This window comes from Vicia villosa, unplaced genomic scaffold, assembly GCF_029867415.1.
Source record: "Vicia villosa cultivar HV-30 ecotype Madison, WI unplaced genomic scaffold, Vvil1.0 ctg.000405F_1_1_3, whole genome shotgun sequence".
Taxonomy (NCBI): Eukaryota; Viridiplantae; Streptophyta; class Magnoliopsida; order Fabales; family Fabaceae; genus Vicia; species Vicia villosa.
Genome location: NW_026705183.1, coordinates 224,985 through 235,842, shown reverse-complemented (window position 1 = coordinate 235,842; position 10,858 = coordinate 224,985). Strand labels below are relative to the sequence as shown.

The window sequence follows — 10,858 nt, the reverse complement described above, 5'->3', positions numbered from 1 at the left end:
TTGAGATTGATATTATTAATATAATATCAAATATAATTTAATATAATAATATCAAATATAATCCAAGTTGTGTAAGCCCAAGCCCAATTAGGATTGTATATAAATAGTCGTTTGTATCATTATATGTACAATTCAATTTAATAATATAATCCTTATTTCCTTTATTCTCTCTATTCTCTCCTCACTAAAAGTGACTCACACACTAACAAATTGGTATCCAGAGCTTCCAGTTATTGTTCTTGAGAATTTCATGTCAGAGATCGTATTTCCAGGGAACGTGAATCGATCACTGCAAAGATGAACGGTACTAACAACATTCTGAATTCGCTTCTAATGCTTGACGACAAGAATTGGATTCGATGGAGAAAACAGATGAATTCTCTGTTTGGCTTTCATGAAACCTTAGAAGTGGTTACTAATGGAGTTCACGTGTTGGCTGCAAATGCATCTGACGCACAAAAAACTACCCACGCTAAAGCTAAGAAGAAGGATTGCAAGGCTGCGTATTGCATTCAAACGGCGGTTGATACTGCAAATTTTGATAGAATATCTCATGGTGAATCGGCGAAGGAGGCATGGGATATTCTTGTCAAATATTATGAAGGAGGTGAGAAAGTCAAGGTTGTCAAGTTGCAGACCTTGCGTCGACAATATAAACTGTTATCGATGTGAGAAGACGAAAAGGTTGCAAAGTATGTGTCGAAGGTGCAGAAACCCGTCCATCTCATGAAGGGTTATGGTGAAACCATAACTGATTAGATGATAGTTGAGAAGGTAATGCGTACGTTGACCCCTCACTTTAATCACGACATCGTAGCTATTCAAAAATCTAATCAACTTGAAACCCTAAAATTGGAAGATTTGGTTGGTTCGTTGGAGGCGCATGAGATGATGATTGTCGAAAGGAAAAGAGTTCAAGATTCGATACAAGCTTTGCAGTCATGGAAAAAGAATGGTGGTTCCAACAAATTCAAAGGCAAATTCAACAAAACTTAGGGCAAAAAGCCTTGGTCAAACTCTCAGAAGCAGCTGGTCAAAGATAGAACTTCTGAATCCTTGAAAGGAGGAGGAAACTATCGAAAGGATAAAAAGATAAGAAAGGTGAAGGTGTGCAGTGCTATCACTGTGAGAAGTGGTGTTACTTGTCTAAACATTGTTGTTACAGGAAAGACAATGGATCAACAAAAGGCAAAGACGAAGAAGCGAACCTTGCACGCCAAGAATCAGATGATTATGAAGGTATGGTGGTTATAGCTGCAGTTGCAAATAACCATGTCAAATCCAAGATATGGTTCCTCAATTCAGGCTGCTCGAATCACTTGACTGGTCAAAAGGTTTGGTCGGAAGATTTCGACGAATCGAATAAGAATAAGGTAAAACTTGTTAATAATAGTTCGTTGCAAGCAGAAGGTACTGGAAACATAGTTTTTCACATGAGTAATGGAGGGAAGGCTATAATCAAAGATGTGCTCTATGTACCTGGTATGGAGTGCAACCTGCTTAGTGTTGGACAACTGGTCGAAAAAGGTTTCTCAGTTGTCATAAAAGATGGAGTTTCAAAATTGTTTGACACCCAGAATAATTTGGTTTTGAAATCTCCTTTGCCGAAGAACAGAACTTTAAGACCATGATTAGTTTTACTGAAGTACAATGTCTAAAAACTGTTGTTGACCACATGGATATTTAGTTGTGACATTTGAGGTTTGTACATTTGAACTTTCAATCACTCAATCAACTAATTACTCAAGATATGGTGATTGGTATTCCATGTCTTGAGATACCTGACAAGTTATGTGAAGGTTGTTTAGTCGGGAAGAAATCCAGAAATTCTTTTGCTTCGACTATGCCAATGAGATCATCATGCATACTCGAAGTGGTACACTCAGATGTATGTAATCCATTTGAAGAACGTATCTTTGGTGGAAACAAATATTTTGTTTCGTTTGTCGATGAGTTTAGTCGAAAGCTGTAGCTCTATGTGATCAAGAGAAAGGACGAATTATTTGAAATCTGTAAGAGATTCAAGATACTTGTCAAAAACCAGAGTGAGAAAAAGATCAAAGTTCTGCGAACAGATGGAGGTGGAGAATACACATCTGAGATGTTCGAAGAATTTTGTGTCGAACATGGTGTGGATCATGAGGTAACTTCTCCTTATATTCCTCAACATAATGGAAATTCCTAAAGAAGGAACATAACCATATTGGATATGGCGCGATGCATGCTGAAGCAGGAGAATCTACCAAAGTCCTCATGGGGTGAAGTTGTTTCGACTGCAGTTTATATCCTGAATAGGTGCCCTACCAAAAAGTTTGAGAATAAGGTTCTTGAAGAAGTGTGGAGTGGCAAACGACCATCATTGAGTCATCTGAAGGTGTTTGGCTCTATGTGTTACAAGCATGTTCTGGAGGCAAGAAGAAGGAAGCTTGATGACAAGAGTGAACCTATGATTATGGTAGGATATCATTAGACTCATGCATACAGGCTATTCAATCTAGTTAATGCGAAGATTATGTTGAGTCGAGATATTATGGCTGATGAAAATTCTTCCTGGGATTGGAATTCAAGTAATTCAATCAACAAGCCATTGATGAGCTCTAACTTCGAAGAAGAAATTGCTGAAGTCGAAGTTGGTGCAATTATCAAAACTTCAATCAAAGTCGAAGCAGTTTCCAACATTCCGGACACATTCGAAGTTGAAAAAGGTGTTGCTGCTATAAGCCAAAGAGCTCAAGGAACTCGAATTCTTCCAGAAAGACTTCAAAACTATGAAGTAGCTGGTGATGATGAAGTCACACTAGATGGAGAATTAGTTCATTTTGCTTTACTTGCAGGTACTTAACCAATCAACTATAGCGAGGCTTTAAAGATTCAACAACGGAAGTTAGCTATGGTCGAAGAGTAACAGGCAATCGAGAGAAACAACACATGGGAGTTAATCAAAATACCAACACATAAAAAAGCTATCAATGTAAAGTGGGTGTTTAAACTAAAATACAATGTTGATGGGTCGATATCAAGACATGAAGTAAGATTAGTAGCTGGAGGATTTCTTCAAATAGCAGGGCTCGACTACTCATAAGTATTTACTCCAGTAGCAAGATTAGAGAATGTTCGACTAGTGGTAGCATTGGCATGCAAACAAGGCTAGTCGACATTTCACTTAGATCTGAAGTCAGCCTTTCTAAATGGTCTTTAGACGAAGATGTCTATGTATCACAACCTCCTAGTGTTGTGGTTTAGAAGGAAGCGAGTAAAGTATGTAATTTGCACAAAGCACTCTATGATCCCAAGCAGGCACTTAGGGCATGGAACAAGAAGATCGACTCATACTTAGTCGAATTAGGATCTGTCAAATACAATTCTAAGTGTGGTGTCTATGTTTAGGTTGTGGCACAAAATATAACACTCATCTGCTTATATGTTGATGACTTGCTGGTAATTGAAAATAGCTTGGAAAACTTGTCGAAGTTCAAAGAGCTCCTGATGAAGGGATTTGAAATGTCGGATATGGGAAAATTGTCTTATCTTCTAGGCATGGAAATTAAAATGTCGAAGCAAGGTATGGTGTTGCATCAAAGGAAGTATGTCAAAGAGATACTCAAGAGATTCAGAATGGATGATTTGAATCCCGCATCCTCACCTGTCGAAATAAACTTGAAGTTGGAGAAGCATAGAGGAAGATAAATTCGATGTAACTTTGTTCAAGCAAATTATTGGATCTTTGATATATGTGTGCAACAGCCGAGCTGATATCAGTTTCGCAGTTGGATTAGTGAGCAGATACATGAGTGAACCAAGAGTGTCACACATGAAGGCTTCAAGAAGAATTCTAAGATACCTTAAAGGATTGATAGACTATGGAATTCTATTTCGGCGAGACTCTGAAGGCGAAGAAGCAACAATTACTTGCTTTTCAGATGCTGATTATTGTGGAGATAAGGAAGATCGAAGAAGCACAACTGAATATTTCTTTTAAATATTTGGTGCCACAATATCATGGTGTCCAAAGAAACAACCTGTGGTGGCATTATCATCGTATGAAGTTGAGTATATAGCAGGATCTTATGCTACATGTCAAGCAATTTGGATTAGACCAGTACTTGAAGAAATGGAGTTCGAATTGAAGAAACCTCTTGTGTTGCAAATAGACAACAAGTCAGCCATAAATCTAGCGGAGAATTCAGTTCTGCATGGAAAGAATAAGCATATTGAAGCTAGATTTCACTTCCTGAGGGAAAAGTTAAATCGATGTGAACTTGAAGTTAGACATTGCTTGAGTGAAGCACAGTTGGCCGACATTTTCACCAAAAGATTGAAGATCGACATATTCCTAAATTTGAGAAAAAAATTGGAAATAATTCAGATTGACTATTTTTAGAGTTGTTTCACAACTTGAATTATAGGGGGTATGTTGAGATATTATTGAGATTTGTTGAGATATTATTAAGATTGATATTATTAATATAATATCAAATATAATCCAAATTGTGTAAGCTCAAACCTAATCAAGATTGTATTTAAATAGTCGCCGATATCATTATTTATACAATTCAATTCAATAATGTAATTCTTATCCTTATTTTTTTATTCTCTCCTCACTAAAAATATCTCACACACTAACCAACCATCTTCGCAATTCACTAACCGACATCCGGGAACCATCTTGAACAAGTGCATTTGAATCAAATACCATTCTACATGTAGGAAGGCTTTGAGGTACCCAACCAAATACCTAAGAATTAGTTATGAAAAATAATATTACACTTGGGAATAATAAAAAATAAACACGTGGACATTAATGCGTTCATGTTTGCATCAGCAAACCGCTCAGGTAGATATATCCCCCACTACCATCCACTTGAGAGCAATATTTATTCTTTTTAAATTTGCCACATCCATTCCTAATTCACCTATAAATATTAGTTCTAATCCAATGGATTTGGAAAACAAACTCAAATCATTTCTTTCTTTTTCTAGTTAGTTCTTGCTTTGAAAGAAAAACTTAACTAGTTGCTACCAAAATGGGTTCTCTAAATACAACAAAGAATATGCCACATGTTGTGTGTATCCCATATCCAGCACAAGGTCACATAAATCCAATGCTCAAACTAGCAAAACTTCTTCATTTCAAAGGTGGTTTTCATGTCACCTTTGTTAACACTGAATACAATCACAAACGTCTTCTCAAATCTAGAGGTCCTAACTCTCTAAACGGTCTCTCCTCTTTTCGTTTTGAAACCATTCCTGATGGTCTACCTGAGTCCGATGTGGATGTCACACAGGATATCCCTTCCTTGTGTGAATCTACTAGAAAAACTTGCTTACCTCACTTTAAAAAACTTCTTGCAAAACTCAACAATGCTGTAGACACCCCTCCTGTCACTTGCATAGTTTCTGATGGTGTTATGACTTTTACATTGGAAGCTGCTCAAGAAATTAATGTCCCAGAAGTGCTTTTTTGGACAACTAGTGCTTGTGGCTTCATGGCATATATGCAATATCGTCAACTCATTGAAAAGGGCTTAGTACCACTCAAAGGTAAATATAATTTTAATTATATTGTTTATAAATCATTTAAAATAGTACTTTAAACATATTTTTCAAAAAACATTAAAAATTTAAGTCAAATAATAAGTATTTGCATGATTTTATGGGATTTAAGAACAAAATTTTAAAATTTATAGGCATTAAAAAATATGAAAATATTTTTGAGACATCTATGCAGGTGTATGTATAATGTATATACATCAAGCGTATCAAAAAAAAAAATGTATATACATCAAGAAAGTTAGAAATAAAAAAAAAATTGTGATGTGATAGAAAATAATAAATGAACACAGTAGATTGAGTATACACATATCATTGTCAGAAATGTACTTAAACGTGCCAAAAATAAATGTCAACAACTACTTTCATATATCTTTATGGGAAATCTTTTAAGAGTAATGATTCACCGACACACAAATTTACTGTATTAGAATTCAGTTATGATGGATGTATTTTTAATGTTTAGTGTTCAATAAAGTAAATAATGTGTTTGATATGCAGACTCTAGTTATATAACAAATGGATATTTGGAGACTTCTATAGATTGGGTACCAGGCATTAAAGAAATACGTTTAAAGGATTTTCCAAGCTTCGTTAGAACTACAGACCCAAATGATGTTATGCTTGATTTTATATTAGGAGAGTGCCAGAGAGCTGAAAAAGCTTCAGCAATTATTCTGAACACTTTTGATGATTTGGAGCATAATGTTTTGGAAGCATTTTCATCCATTAATTTGCCTCCTGTTTATTCTATTGGTCCCTTGCATTTACTCTTGAAGGAAGTGACTAATAAGGAGTTGAATTCATTTGGTTCTAATCTTTGGAAGGAAGAGCCGGAGTGTTTAGAATGGTTGAATAGCAAAGAACCGAATTCCGTAGTTTATGTGAATTTCGGAAGTATTACAGTTATGACAAACGAACAGATGGTTGAGTTTGCTTGGGGACTTGCTAATAGTAAAATACCATTTTTATGGGTAGTAAGGCCTGATCTTGTTGCTGGGGAAAATGCTGTTTTGCCTCAAGAGTTTCTGGAAGAGACGAAAGATAGAGGAATGTTATCAAGTTGGTGTCCACAAGAGGAGGTTTTGGATCATTCAGCAATTGGAGGTTTTTTGACGCATAGTGGTTGGAATTCAACGTTGGAAAGTGTGTGCGGTGGTGTTCCAATGATATGTTGGCCTTTCTTTGCTGAACAACAAACTAATAGTAGATTTTGTTGTCATGAATGGGGGATTGGTTTGGAGATTGAAGATGCTAAGAGGGATAAGATTGAGAGTCTTGTGAAGGAGATGATGGAGGGGGAAAAGGGGAAAGAGATGAAAGAGAAAGCTTTGGAATGGAAGAAATTGGCACAAAATGCTGCTTTGAGTCCAAATGGATCATCATTTATGAATCTGAAGAACCTCTTTAGCAATGTTCTTAAATATGAGACAAGTTCAAATTAGTATAGTTTTCTTATTGTAGTTTGAAGTGGGTATTTGGTTTAGTTCTTGATAAAATAGTTTTTTTAAATAAAAGTCTGTGTACTAGTTTTTTTAGGTTTAAAAACAACATAATCTGAGATATTTGTAGTTTGTTAATTGGAAATGCAAATGATATTCTGATGCACCGTGTCCTTTTCCTCTTCTTGGTGTTTGTCTTCAATTTCAAATTGCATAATAGGAACAATGGATCTGATGGCTCAATGATATCTTAAGGAACCTTTATAATCGATTATAGTTCAGTTTTAACAAAAACTTTATAATTTTGTTAGGCCATAATCGATTATCATAGCCGGATCAATTATGAAGCGATCACACATAAAAACATTATTTTTTCTTTGCTAAATGTTTTACTATAAAAGAAGGATAATTGTTCTTTTGAAAACACATTGAAAATATGAATATAATTTCTCTTCTACTGACTCCATTGCTCTTAGAATTTTCACATGCACTTAAAATATTATTTTAGTATTGTAAGAGCAAAACACTTAAGTAAAGTTGGCATGTGTAAGTCATTGTAGATATGTAATTGTAAAACAAGAGAGAATTGTTATCTTGAAACTTAATATATTATAAAAATTTAAAGCTGAACCTAAGACAAAAACTTATTCTAAGAAAGTTGTGGAATTATTATGGTTTAAAAGATCTATGATATTTGAAATCTTAAAATACTCCCCCTGATTTTGGGATGAACAAGGATAAAATCCAATATATTTCTCTCTAATCTTTCATCTTTTTATTTTCCTGTTATTATTTACTTGTCATTCTCTTTTTCTTCGACACCACATTTAAAATCAATTTAAAAATTTATTTAACTTTTCAAGTCTTTAAAATTATTTTATATCATAATTCACCTCCCTTCACTTGAGTAACAAGTGACATCAGAATCTAACTCATATTTAAAGCTTAATCATTTTAGGAAATACACTACAAGAAAATAGTCATTATGGGAAAATTTTAGGTAGTTAAACCGTTTTATAACTTTGTTTGCAACGATTTCTGAATGATTGCGAAAAATGTGTCACCAACTTATTTTGCGACAATTTATGAAATATCACTTCAATCGAATTTAATATTTATGATAATTCTGGATCTTCCTTAGCAAAATAAATTAGACAGTTTTAATCTTCATAAATTTCAATAGATGTTTTATTTTTGGATGTTTATTCAGATGATTGTAACCATCATAATTAGGACATTGTGATCGTCGCCATTTAAGAAAAAAAATCATTAATATATATTTCGTAACAATTTATAGTGATTTTAAGTATTTATTTTTTATTTTTGGTAACTGTTTTAACTATCATTATAGCATTATCTATTTAAAAAGATAAAAATTCTTACATGAAATTTAAATAAAATAGTTTTTACTAAAAATTTAAAATATTATTTGTGTATCTAAACATATAAAATAATTACCTAAAAATTCTTAAAATCAACTAAATAGTCTTTTTAGTAAGGTCTAATTATTCTTTAGAGATGTTGTACCATTATCTATAAGTATGTTCTGGGTTAAAGTTTAAGAAAAATAGAGTAGAATGACATACTTGAGAAATTTATGTACTGGATTAAAGTTCAAATCAGTAAAGTTTTTCTTTAGGATGATATTCTCTAGTGTGGGCTAGGGTTTTTCTCAAATGGGAGAAGTGAAAAGTGTGAGAAATATTGATCGAGGAAATTTAAATTTAAGTCTGTTCTCGTTTCCCAAGGTTCTAAAATAAGCCTCACGCTAGCCGAGCTAAGCCTTGCTAGTCGAGAGCTCGTATTCTTGAATTTTGGACTTTCCCCTAGGCGTGCTGGGTGAGAAATGGCATGGCAATTATGAGTTTAGCGAGCCCATATTTTTGTGGCTTGGCATGTTTCTTTTCATCAAAGTGATTGAATTGAAATTACCTAATTAAAGCCTAATTCTAAGGAAAATTGTAAAATGTGGTTGAGTTGCCTCCCAACTAGTGCTTGTTTAACGTTAGTAGCTTGACAGTGTTGAATGTTAGGTGACACGAATTACCTTATAAATATCCAGGAGCATCCTCACAATCTTCATTAAAGGTCTTCATAAGATGAGAGGTATCTGTAGGATCAAGCGCTTACCACTGCGCTAAAAGCAATTGCTGTTAGTGAGGGCGCAACTTTATTTCCTTATAGTATGAGCCCTCAGGGGCTGCACCTAAAGCGAGGTTTGTAAGCTCTCTCTAGGCGCCATGGGTTGGGATGTTAAGCCCATTCGAATCCCTAAGGGTGACGCTGGATTTATTTGTCCAACAATCTCCCCCCCAGTGTCAGCCGGGGGGATTCGAACCCATGACCATGCTCTGATACCACTTGTAGGATCAAGCGCTTACCACTGCGCTAAAAGCAATTGCTGTTAGTGAGGGCGCAACTTTATTTCCTTATAGTATGAGCCCTCAGGGGCTGCACCTAAAGCGAGGTTTGTAAGCTCTCTCTAGGCGCCATGGGTTGGGATGTTAAGCCCATTCGAATCCCTAAGGGTGACGCTGGATTTATTTATCCAACAGTATCTATGGGTCTGTCTTGACATTTAGTACTACAAAGTCTATATGAAATGATAACTTGTCTATCTGTATCAACACATCTTTGACTACTCCCACTGGTTTCCTCCATGTTTGCCATTTGAAATTATTTTGCAGATACTCAATTCTTTCTACCACTAAAAATGGTATATTATTCACACTTGCACCTAAGTTAATAAGGTGACTTGCCATAGACACTTACATAAATTGATTAAATGTATCCTCCGAATTTTTTGCTCCCTCTTGTTGTGGAGGTGCTTGTCAGTAATGTTGAAAAGGTTGTCTATTGGATTGACTAGCCTCGAATCTTCATCCTTAATTAAAATTGTTGAGGGAAAGCAAGATCAAGGTAGGAAATGATCTTGAAGTAATTATGGAGCTAGTGGGAGATGTTAGCTTGATTTTGGGAATTGGTGGAGTTATCAAGAAACTGTAAGGCGATTGACTGCTAGTGGATATTCAAAACATAGGACTCAAAAGGTAAAATTGAGAGGTTTAAGGCAAGACTTGTGGCTAAGGGCTTCACACAAAAAGAGGGGATTTATTTTGATGAAACTTTTCTCTTGTTTTGACTAAAGTCTCTTTTAGAATCATCACGGCTCTTGTAGCACATTTTGACTTGGAATTACATCAGATGGATGTTAAGACTACTTTTCTGAATGGTGATCTTAATGATGAGGTGTACATGCAGTAGTCTGAGAGTTTTGTGACTAGTGGTAATGAGCATTTGGTTTGTAAATTTAGAAAATCTATTTATGGTTTGAAAAAGGATCCCAAACAATAGTACTTGAAATTTGATGTGGTGGTGACTTCCTTGAGTTTTGAAGAAAATAAAGTTGATCAGTGCATCTATCTTAAGGTCAGTGGGAGAAAATTCATCTCTTTTGTGTTGTATATTGATGATGTTTTACTTTCCAGTAGTTATCTTGGTCTACTTCATGAGACCAAACTTATGATAACCAAGTACTTTGATATGAAAGATCTTGCTGAAGCATCCTTTGTGTTGGGAATTAAAATACATATAGATAGGATTATATGGTGTACTTGACTTGTCCCAGAAGGCTTATATCGATAGAGTCTTAGAGAGGTTGAATATGCATAACTATAAGCCAGAGGATGTTCCAGTTACTAAAGGTGACAAATTCAGTAAATATCAATGTCCTAAAATGAGATTGAGCGGGAAAAAAATGAAGGGAAAACATTTTGACAATGGATTGGGAAGCTTGATGTATGCTTAAGTATGCATTGGGATTGACATTGCTCTTATAGTTGGCGTCGTGGGACGATACATGTCCA

The 10,858-nt window shown here is 35.0% G+C and overlaps 1 protein-coding gene across 1 annotated transcript; it reads left to right on the top strand.

Moving 5' to 3' along the window:
- Nucleotides 1–4,954: 4,954 nt before the first annotated feature.
- LOC131627851 (7-deoxyloganetin glucosyltransferase-like) lies at nt 4,955–7,130 on the top strand. Its single transcript, XM_058898714.1, has 2 exons — nt 4,955–5,541; nt 6,052–7,130. The coding sequence occupies exons 1-2, from the start codon at nt 5,025–5,027 to the stop codon at nt 6,993–6,995; spliced, it is 1,461 nt and encodes a 486-aa protein (XP_058754697.1). The 5' UTR covers nt 4,955–5,024; the 3' UTR covers nt 6,996–7,130.
- The last annotated feature ends 3,728 nt before the right edge of the window (nt 7,131–10,858 follow it).